Source organism: Candoia aspera, chromosome 8, assembly GCF_035149785.1.
Source record: "Candoia aspera isolate rCanAsp1 chromosome 8, rCanAsp1.hap2, whole genome shotgun sequence".
Taxonomy (NCBI): domain Eukaryota; kingdom Metazoa; phylum Chordata; class Lepidosauria; order Squamata; family Boidae; genus Candoia; species Candoia aspera.
The window spans coordinates 74,681,351-74,692,616 of NC_086160.1; the positions used below are offsets into that span (position 1 = coordinate 74,681,351).

An 11,266-nucleotide genomic window follows, 5' to 3' on the forward strand; every position below is an offset into this window, starting at 1 on the left:
GTGGGAAGGATGGCTGTTTCTGCAGAACTTCCAAAGATGCCTTCAGCTGTTATATTTTGTTTGAAGCTCAGACATGTGGTGGGGATGAGATGGGGCTTGGCTTTTGTCCCAGGGCTTTTGAAAAGAGATGAATTGAGTTTTATAGGAAGAAATGGAAGCATTTAACAATATAATCCCATAATCTATTCCAATCTGTTTTGGCTATCTGTGAAACTAGTACCAAGAAACTCAACAGCAGATGTGTGCAGCTGGCAGTCTCCCCGCAACCCACCCCTTTCCTTTGGAATAATCCCTTTTTAATTAAAGAAAGTTGCTTCAAGAGGTTGTGGATGGAGGACATGTGTTGTCTAGAAGACCTCCTGTGAAAGTTCTGTTGGAATGAACGGGAGGCGATCAGTCGGTCTGTGACAGCCTTCCAGGCCCTTCAGGTGTGTGGAATCTGCAAATCTATAAATTCCCAGTCAATGTGTGCTGGGCATTCTGGGACTGGTGAACCAAACTCCTCTGGAGAACTTTAGGTCCTGGAGCCAAATCTGAAACTAGGAAGAAAAGACGAGGGAGGGAGGAGAGAGTAGATTGGAACACACCCATTCCAGTCTGTGGGATTGGATCTTAGATAACATCTCCAAGGGACTTCTAAGACCAGTTAGTCAAGACCAAATGAAGCTTGGGTATTTAGAGGCCACTGAATCCCACGGTGTCATCGTTGTTGTTGTTGTTGTTGTTGTTATTGTTATTATTATTTCCTTGACTTTTGACTTACCTTGGAGCCAGACCTCTCAGGCAAGAGATTGGATCTGTATACATGTAAAATGAAAGCAGTGCAAATCTGATTAGAAAATGAAAGCAAGCATTAATATTACATTTTAGAATATCTTGAGATAAAACCACCTTTAAAACACCACAAACGTGCATTTGGACAGCACAGCATATAACGGTATAAAAGGACTGAAACCATCAAAAGGTTTTGCTGGCATCCAGAAAGGAAATATCCTTGAAGGTGCCTGGAAGACGACCTAGAGGTCCTTATTTCTCAGTTGGGGCAACCGGCAAAAAGTCTTGCTCGTCATGAGCTCATCATGAGTTCCAGCCAAGCTGTTCTTCAGCTTATAACATTACCGCTGGGTGGGTTGATTGTGGACGATTGTGGATGTATGTTTGTTTGTTTCCCTGCAGTCACTGATCTAATAGTAGTATTAAAAAAAATGTCCTGGCCTGTCACCAGTTTTCAAAGGCTTTTAAAATTATCCCGCATACAAATCCAGTGATACTGGATGTTTGCTACCATTTCTGTGCGTGTGTTTATATTTCTCTGGGCGCGTGATGAGCTTATGATATCATCCAGATACCGACACTGCCTGGATGAATATGAGAATAAAGTGGTAGTGTGGAGTTCTCTGGCGTCCAGAACGATGGGCTGAAGCCAGATGAGGGCGCCTTAAAGCTGGCCTGAGCGTAGCTCCCAAGACTAGAGGGGACCCTAGCAGCCAGGCCGCCCCTTGAGCAGGGAAGCGAGATTGCTCTGCGTTTTGCAGTGTCAGGTACTCCATTAAGGAAGCAATAATTGGAGTAGTTATCTGAAAGACGGGCAGAGGAAGCTGAGGTCCAGAGTGCCTTCACCTTTGCAAGAGAGCTCCACACATTCATAAATTACCTTGAGATTAGAAAAGGAGCAAGGAAGCTTACAGCCTGAGTAAAAGTTGGGATGCTTAAAAAAAAAAATAAATCTGGAAAGGTACATCTTCCTCAGCTGCTTTGTTTTATTCTATGCTACAAGAAACATAACGGAATCAAAGCAGACTCAGAAACAAGCAAGGGCTGAAAATGGGTTCTCTCCGACTTGCCAGCTTGTGCTGACTGGCAGTTTGCTGCCGCTGCTGTTGGCAGACAAAAATACCCGTTAAAATACAACAAGAAAGGAGATAAGGAGCCTAAGCGTGCAGTCACTCATTGCTTGAACCTCTTGGTTTCTCCCTTGTCCCTCTCTTATTCCCTGGGAGTTACGTGATCCCTTTGATTGAAAATATCTGAGAAATAGCGTGGGGCTGAAGTGATGCTGGGCAGAGAGGCTTAACAACAGTTGAGGGCTGTCTCAGCAAATCCCCCACCCCAACCCCAAATAATCCTTTATTTACAAAAAAAAAAAATGTGGCAGCCACCTGCTGCTCCAGGTTGAGTATAATGGAAATTTAATGCTCCAGACATCAACACAGCCTCCTGTCAGAGAAGATCACTCTATTCCAGCCAACGTTCCTTCGCTTTCCTCTTTGTCCCCCTACCACACTCCACTCCTTCCCTTTTGAAATTGCAGCTAAACATCCCCGCCAGAGATGGGTGTCGGTGTATATCTGTATCGGCTCTATCGGCAAACTGGAAGCCACCGCAGACCATGTATTACGCGGGGATGCCCGGCGCTGCATCCATTAGTTCTTGTAATTGAGTTCCAGCACAAAATACTGTGCCGGTTTGTTCTCTGCTGCTCCTTTTGTAAGAAAAGAATTATTTTGAACTTTCATAACCCTACAGGGAGTGGACGTGCTAAGACCTGGGCTGTTAAAAATACCAGGCTCCCTAACTGTAAGGCAGCAAAATACTTCTGGAGCAACAAGTTCATCGGGGTCTTTCTTACCCATGTAATACTGGAGGCAGGTAAAAAGACTTTTCCTGCCTTGCTTGTTAGGCGTTAGTTACGGTAATGGCACCGTGGTTCTTCTTCGTTTTTCCTTAGCATCTCTAGCTGGAGCATTTGCCCTCCAAGCAGTGCACCGTTGGGTCACGCCTAATGAAATAAGCAATAATTGCTTTATTCAGGGCAGCGTAGAAAAGAGCTGGCTTTGAAGGCACAAGATACGGAAAACTGCCACGCGTGGAGCATGGCCTACATCTGTCTGTATGTCTGTCCCTCTCTTAAAAGGAGGTCTCCGTTGGTTGCCTTGCCTTACTACAGATTTGGGGAACAAGATTGTTTTCTTCTTTGTACTGAAAGCGTGCTGCTCTTTTTAATAGATATTGAAGCAAAGCACCATATTATCTTTTTCGATTTAATTACATGCCCCATTAAAGTGAGCTGCTGATCTATCAAAATGAAATATAGCTGGGAATATGCGGCGTTTCCTTTTCATCCCTCTTCTACCACGGGGTCTCGCGCAAGTCCCACTTGGCGCAAATTGAAAATGCCTTGGAAGCGTCCACGAGAGAGCTAGCGCCGCACAGCAGAGAGGGATGGTTGGGCTGACAGCTCAAAGCCTGGAAGACCAGACCAAGCTTTGTACGTATAAGGAGCTCCAGAGGCAGAATCAAAAAGTAGGATCGGTATTTGTTCAGTGATCCCAGTTCTGGGTGGGCGAGGGCGTCTTGTAACCCTGCTATTGGAAATGGCCAGAATCAGGATAGGTTTGGGGTTGGACCAGAATGCCTGTAGCTCCTTCATGGACCAGTAGACCCATCTGATGTGCAATGGGGAAGCCAAATGGTGGGAAATGACATCTGCTCCTTGTACTAGGAGGCTTCTCTTATCCCATTTGCCACCTCTTGAGCAGAGGAGTGCCAACCCAGCTCTTGTTTTTGTACCTCCGCTGAGAATCCACCACATGCGAACCTGAAGCCCTGAGCTTGCCTCGCAGTTAGCAGCTGATGGGAGGAGGGCACTGGGGAAATATGCCTCCTGTTTTGTATGGTGGGAGGAACTATGGACACAGCCTGCTCTTTCCTGAATCCTTAAAGAAGCCACCTTTGCTGTAGTAGGTCGGTGCTGCAGCTTTCAGTCGGCTTTGTAGATCGCAGACTAAATCTCCTCTGTGGGGAAAAAGTCAGCAGATGGCAACCCGATTCTTTTTAACCTGCTCTCTCGTTTTCTCTATCACAGATGGTCCCCAAGCCCATTGCTCTAGAACCCTGTTTTGGCAACAAAGCTGCTGTTCTTTCAGTGTTTGTGAGATTGCCAAGAGGCCTAGGTGGGATTCCGCCACCTGGGCAATCAGGTAAGTCACCAGGGCCCGCCTACAATGACGTAACGTGGATCCTTTGGCTTCCCTTTCTCAAGGTCCCTTGGAACATGACTGATTCTTGACCCAGGATCTCTCTTTATGTCCATCTGTGCTACCTGTGCTTGAAAATCATCCTGTTAGCTGGAGATGGACATTCAGACGTGTGTGATGAGTGCCATTGGTTATTCCTTGGTTTAGAAACACAAATAATGAGAGTAATGTCATACATTCTTTTTAGGTGTGGAGATGTTTTCCTACATCCTGCTGTAGCTTGTTTATCGTACTTTTTAAACAACTTCTAATAGTACTATGCATAGATGTTCATAACTTCTGCTTAAATATAGCCATGCCCAGCACCTGAACAGAATCAGTCCAGGACATCCACCCAGGTGATCTGTTACTGCTCAGATATTTTGGAGGCTCTGCAAAAGCTACGTCTTAAGTAGCAGTTCACTCCAACTTCCCAATCCGGTCTGAGCAATTAACCAAGTCCAGGGCAGAGTTGGGCAAGTAGAAGGTTCAACTCTTCATAGCTTCTGAGTTTTCTGCAGAGACCCTTTATCAGGACTACATTCTCCTTGAATTACCCACCTCAGGAATGTCTGTCACTGTATAAGTTGTTTCTCCGATGTAGAGGATAGTGCCACTGTCTCTCTGGAGACAGTGCTGGGTTTTTCCAGGAGCTTCTGCCCCTGGACTGATGATGGCCCCATCTTCTCTCCTGAAAGCAGAGACCAAATGCGTCCTGAAGGAAAAGGAAACTGGGCCAAGGGAACAGAGCAGGAAGAAACTCCTAGAGTGTATAGCTGGTCTGTAACCCTGTGCGTGTGTGTGTGTGTTCTTCTTGGTCCAGGTCTTGCAGTCGCCAGTGCTTTGGTGGACATTTCACAACAAATGCCTATTGCCTACAAAGACAAGTCAGGAGCGGTACGAAATAGGAAACAGCAGCCCCCGGCTCAGCCAGGAACCTGTATTTGATGCATGGACATCCAAACTGCCTCTTTAGGGTTTTAAACACAAGGGGTTCCCTGGGAGAAGGACCTACTTTTTGCAAGGTTCATGGTGCAAAGGAGGCCTGAAAAGCGCCCGAGAACTTCTGGATCTTCCTCTTGACGTTGGTGTTGCCTTGGTTGGCTTAGTTTGGCATCTGCTCCATCTTAGATCTGCCGGTCCCGTTGTGACGAATGGCTCCATGTTTTCCGGTTGCTCCCCACTCATCAGTTTTAGGCCTTTTGTGACATGTCCATCGGCAAAGTTCTCCACCACTGAAAGTTGGCATTAACAGGGAGGAGCCATATGAAGACTGGTCTGTATGGAAAGCACTGTGTGGAACTTGCCCTCTCATCCAGGTTGCACACGAACGAATGCAGCCGGTACTGGTAATTCTCTGCCCTCAGCTGCTAAACTCCAAGATTTAAGAAGAAGCTAACTTAATCTCCCCAGGAACCTGATGATCCAGGCCTTCTATTTATTTCTCCTTTCAGGCTCTCTTCCAAGAACATACCTTGGGTTGCGTTTGTGTGGTAGCTTTATTTTTGTCCGAGTAAAGGTATTAAAGCTTGGGATGGAGCAGAGTATGGTTGAATGCTACACATTGTTTCACTTAACAGTCCTTTTTCTGGAGGATATTTTTTCCCACGGTGGGTCTGTGTAGCAATGGACATCTATCCCCACATCCTACAGTTTTAAATAGATCTAGGAAGCATGGGAATTAGTGCAGTGAGGTTTTTACATGGTCTGTATTCTTCCTCCACCTTGGGCAACCCATGTCCTTTTTAACTTAACACTAACTGGTTTCAGGGTGAGAGAACAACAGCGATGTGCGAGGGATGGACTCTAGTGCCAGAGCAGAGCTGTCGGTTGATGGCATGGCTCTGTGTTCTCTTTGCCGCAGGTGCATTGACTTTTCCTCTTTCAGGAGTCCTATATATTCTTCTCTTGTGTTGCTTTGCTCAAGGGAAGGGACGATATCCACCTTGCAGAGGGTGGGTGTTCACCCTGAAATGGCTCCTGTTGATCTGAAAGTCCCTGATTGCTCTTTCCAGCCCCTGCCCCCCATCCCACCCCCCGTGCATGCAGAATGACATGCTTAAATACAGTACAGGCATATGGTGATGCCCTCAAGGAAGGGCTGACAGTTGGGGTGCAGCTCAGATTCCTGACCTGCACCTCAAGAAATACAGACACCACTGCTCAGTGGCTAAAGGGGTCTTCAGCCCCCTTTTGATAATCCAAGTGTGGCTGCCCTTGGAAACCCAGGCCATCTCCCTTTCTTCTCCGTTCATCAGCCCTGAGAGGGTGTCATTCTTGCATATTGTAGGGGGAGGTCAGTAAATAAGAGGGCATTATTTGCCAGCAGCCACACAAGCAAGGGACTCCGAGAGAGCACCAAACGTTGGTTCGGGGCTTGTTTTGACCCATCTGAGCAGCGGTTGAAGAACTGGGCTGTGTTTGGAAGGGCTGGGGCTCCAATTTCCTTGCTGTTATCCCTGCTGAAGTTCTTCTTGAAGACCATTTGGAAGTGTGTTTGGAGGAGAGTAGAGCTTCCAAAATGGGGTGGGAGAGGCTGCCCCCCCCCCCGCGCCCCATCACCGTGGCATTAGTTCTACTCCAGCAGCCGCTGATTCCACACAGACTGAGGAGACACTTGTGAATCGTACAGGCAGCTGTTGAGCAAACAGCTGGGTCCCTTTTGCTGCAATGGCATGTTTGTGCCAAGGTCCCTTTCTCACCACGCATGCACACGTGCACGCACACAGTTAGGACCGGTTGTCTGCTCTTGTGCTTCACTGAATTCTGGAGCAGTCGTGGGCTTCCGCTGGCTGCGCAGAAGAGCAGAGCAGAATTGACAGTATCAACACGCAGGGGACTGCTCAGCAGTGGCAAGTCTTGTGGGCATCCCCTTGAGGTTAACCTCATCTCCCTGCCCTTCCCAAATGCAGTAATGTATAATAGTTTTTTTTTTCTTCCTTTTAATGGACTGTTTTGGCATGGGGAGGGGGAGACAAAAGAATTCCTGGGCTGTTTCACTGGAACCAGATCATTTACATCCCCTAATGTGTGAATGACCAAACGCTTTCTTAGTTTGGATCAACAGGCCAGAAGTATCACAATTTTGCATATTGCTGAGTCTGTATGTACTAAATCTTGCAGAACTGGAACAAATGTATAATTAAAAAAGCATCTCTTTGTCCCCCCCTTCCCCCCCACCCCAAGCTGTGAATGAATTGAATTGTCCTTGGAAAGCAGAGGAGAAGTGGAGAGTGGGAATCAGTCTGAGTGGCTGAAACAAACCAGGGTTGTCCAACTCTGCTCAGTCTCCTAGGATGAACCAGTTTGCTACCTTCTGGGCCACTGGTTCTTCCAAGAGTACAAATCAAAGGTTTCTAGGAAAGCTGTCCTCGCACCAGCTGTGTTACTTTAATTTGCACACTGTGGGTGGGAAATCATTGGATTCCTTTCATTCCTCTCCTTGAATTTGGGCAGAGTAGAAAAATCCAGTCTCAGGCGGAACCGACTTTGCACAGTCCAAAGCGGTGCACTTTTCTTCCTTTGCTTTAGAAAAAAAGAAAAGTGGGGGTCAGAAGACAATATTAATCCAATCATTAGGGTTGCGACAAAGCTGGAAACATGGAAAGTTCAACCTTCTCATCAGTTCTGAGAACCTTGGGCCTGACATCTGCTCAGTCCAGAGCAGGACTGTCTCAGTAGCTAAGAAGGAATCTGATCTAGGTACCATTTAATTACACTGGCCCTGCCCCCAGAGCTTGGCTAGGCTAAGTTGGAAGGAAGGCCTTGGCCAAGCCACCCAAGTTCTACCGTTGAGTCAGCACCTCCCCTCCCCTTTCCCCTTTCCCCTTTGGGGTTTCTTGCAGAAGTAAACAGAGGTGCCTTTCCTTAACTTACATGATTTAAAAAAAAAACAAAACCCACCACCACTGCAGGGAGCATAACGCTGCATTGGCATTTGTAACAAAAAGCTTAGACGGCAGCATGGAAGATGTCAAGCGGGTTACTGTGCTCAAAATGGAAAGAGAATATAATGTACCTCCGGATTCTCTTAGAGCCACAGATGAGTTTTGTCTCTAATGACTTGTGCGTATGCTAGCAGAAAGCTGCACAGCTTTTAAGCTGTCAGCCTATTTAAGCACCTGATAATCTGTGCGGTGAAAAAGAGAAGGTGTATTCCTTTTTAACAGGGTGTCTGTCAGGAAGAGTTTTTGCCCGATCTATCCATCCTGAATTCAGCAGGATTCACGCATCGGCAGCACCGTAAAATGCCCCCGCTTCCCTGTGTTTGCAGCAGTATTGGGTCAGCCAAGTTGGAAAATGCACCCAACGCCTGTTTTGGGGGGAACTGAATTTCAGACAGTTGGAACAGCTGCACTTGCATGCCTCTGCAGGAACTCTTGGTTTAAACCTAAAGGACTGCAGGTCTGTGTGTATCTTAACTGTTTCAGTTCTCTGTTCAGTTTCTCTTAATTGCACATTTCTGGCAAGTTTGGGATGCTCTGCAGTCAATTATCGTACAGTTATTTATCAGTTTGGGTCAGTAGTCTGCTGGAGAGGAGCGTGCCTGATAATGCTGCTGGCACATCTGGCTCAAGGGCCCAACTTTCACTGACTGGCCAGTGCCTGAAATTCCCTCTTTCCCTCTTGAACCTTCTCCGTGAATTGTGTATATCTCAGTGTGGTGAATTGCAAAGCCTCAAGGCACGACAGGCTGTGAAAATGCCTCTTGACAGATGCTCTTTCCCTTCCAGCTACCATACCTGCTGCGTTTAAAAGAAACACCACCCCCTCCCCAAGTGGGTTGGTGGGTAAGAATATAGTCCCTTGATTTCCAGGGTGCTTTTAACATTACTGTCAGAAATGAGCTTTGACAGGATGCATGCTTAGTAAAGGAACTTGGGTGGAAAAGGTGGCTTCTTGGGCAAGGATGGAGAAGAGATGCACGGCAAGATAGGAATGGCTTTTGGTATCTGCTGCAACGCCAAAGGGGTCTCCAGTGACTGGCCGGCCTCTTCTCTGAATCCCCGCCTGTTGGCGGTCTGGGAATAACTTGGATTTGCCATCACGAGCACGCTAGCAGGGTGGCATGGTGGGTCCCAGAGTGGGTGGGGCCACCAACGCAGCTCTTTTCCAGTGCAGGCAGAGCACTGGGGAATCCAAGGGCAACATGGGCACCATACTCCTCGCAAAGGCTGAAGATGCCCTCACACAGACTTGAGCCACTCCTGGCCCAGGCCTCACCCACTTTGGGAATGAAGGCCTGCAAAGCCCAGGGCAGTCCTGGGGCTGACAGACATTGCACACCCCATCTGATAGGATTGGTTGGAAGGATTGCTAAGAGAATCAAGTGAGCTGTTCCAAGTAGCCCACAGCCTTCCCCAGGCTGGTGTGCCCTGGATGCGTTTGGTGTCAGCTCTCCTTATCCCCAGGCGTGATGGGAGATGTAGTCCATCTGTCTTGGAGGGTGCCAAGTTGTCAAGGCTTGCTTGGGAAGAGTCTTAGAAGAAGCTGTCACCATCACTCCACCCAGCATTGGTGCGGGGGCTGTGGTTGAAAGGAAACCCTTCCTGAGAGTCCTTTGCATGAACCTGTTTTCTCCACCCTGTCTTGTTACCTTGAGTTTACTCCACTCTTCCCTTTCCTCCAGCGTTCCTCACATCCCAGCCACTAAGTTCATTGGGCTTTCTCTCTGGGAATTATGGATTGATAGCTCACGGTTGCCATTCCAGATACTGGAATGTCCAATGTCCCTGTAGCAATTGTGGCTGTGTCCACTTTGTGTTCTTTTCATAGGAAGGGTGATGGTGGGTGCTCCTGACCACAGGAAGGCACCTTCATACCCAGATCTTAGTCTTTAGAAAAGCCTTCTGGCAGTTCGCTGGGGCTGTTGGAAGCGGTGAGGTCTCGCTTTGGGTTTTTAAGTCAAGTGGCCACTTTTTCCAAGAGTAGATGGCTGTCCTCCAAATTTCCCCTCGGGGACCCTGGAGTTTGAACACAAGATCCGAGTTTGCAAAAGGAGGAAGCCTAAAGCCCGTCATCTTGTCCTCTGCCAGAAGTGACAGTATTCAGCTTCTTGATGTAGCCTCCAACTTGCTCTGTTCCAGATGTGTTGGAATAGAAATCTCATCGACCCCCAGACGAGCACGGTCTTCAGCCCTACTAGTTTAGGGATGATGAAAATCGTGTTCTGGCTGGGAAGGAGGGTGCCAAATTGGGAAAGATGGTACAGTACATGATGGCATCAGCTTATTCCTGTATCAGAACCACTGCCATGAAACCCAGGAGGAATTTGCAGCGTTGCTAACGTTGCAACCTCTTGCCCACCCCCCAATTTCTCTGAGCAGCCTTGTTGTTCTTGTCTGCATCTTCCAGATTGCAGGCTGCTTGCGCCAGAATCCATGCGAGAAATCTGCTCCAAAATAGCCCAATTCAGATGGGGTCATAGAAAGTAAAAGAAAGTGGGCCCTTTAAACGAGGGAAAAAGAAAAGCTTCCTTTTACTCTGAAAATTTATGCATAAGGTCTGCTTTCTTTTGGGCTCTTGATTTTTTTCCCCCTTTTGAATGTTTTCCTCTTCCCTTGCAACTCTTTTACTATTCTCCTGTATTTTGGATCTGAGCTTAGTTTTGTTCATAATGTATAATTTAGTCCTTATTGCATTCATATGTAAATAACAAGTATTGTAAAGAATTTTATTGCTGGGAGTGGTATAAAAACACACATTTTAGGGCTGCTGGGGTTTTTTTGGGTTGTTTCTTTTTGGGTATTTTTTTGTATTGTAAAAAAATGAGTTAATTTAAAAGCAGAAAAGAGGTGATGAGAACATGCATTTTAAAACACCAATGTGAAGTAATGTGTCTATAAATAGAAATAAAGAATGAAACTTTCCCCCCTTTCTGGAATTAAAAAAGAAAGTAGAGATTCTGGTTTAAAAACTCGAGTGTGTAGTTGTTGTATGTGGATTTTAATTCGAAACTGATCTCAGATCTGGGCCTATTTCACAAATGCATTGTAAGTGTGTGTCTGGGTTATGCTGCAGGAGATTGATTGTGAAAACAGCACTTCCTCTTGCTGTCTTAGAGCATACCTGGGATTTTCCCTAATTTTGTTCCAGCCACAGCTGTGCATGGTAGGTTGAGCTAAGAGAACAGCGCCAAACCACCCAGTGACCTGGGTGATCCATTGAGTCACTGAACTGGATCACTGCAATGGAATTAAAGTATTGTTAATAACGGTGTGGGCAGTTATGGGCGCCTCTCGGGCTGTGCA

At 46.9% G+C, this 11,266-nt stretch overlaps 1 protein-coding gene across 1 annotated transcript in view; it reads left to right on the plus strand.

Moving 5' to 3' along the window:
- The window catches only part of ATRN (attractin), a 197,649-nt gene extending 186,764 nt beyond the window's left edge, over positions 1 to 10,885 (plus strand). The window contains exons 28-29 of the mRNA XM_063310527.1: positions 3,866 to 3,980; positions 4,840 to 10,885. Coding sequence (XP_063166597.1) covers positions 3,866 to 3,980; positions 4,840 to 4,964 — 240 coding nt within the window. The 3' untranslated portion in view covers positions 4,965 to 10,885. The remainder of the gene's footprint in view (positions 1 to 3,865; positions 3,981 to 4,839) is intronic.
- The last annotated feature ends 381 nt before the right edge of the window (positions 10,886 to 11,266 follow it).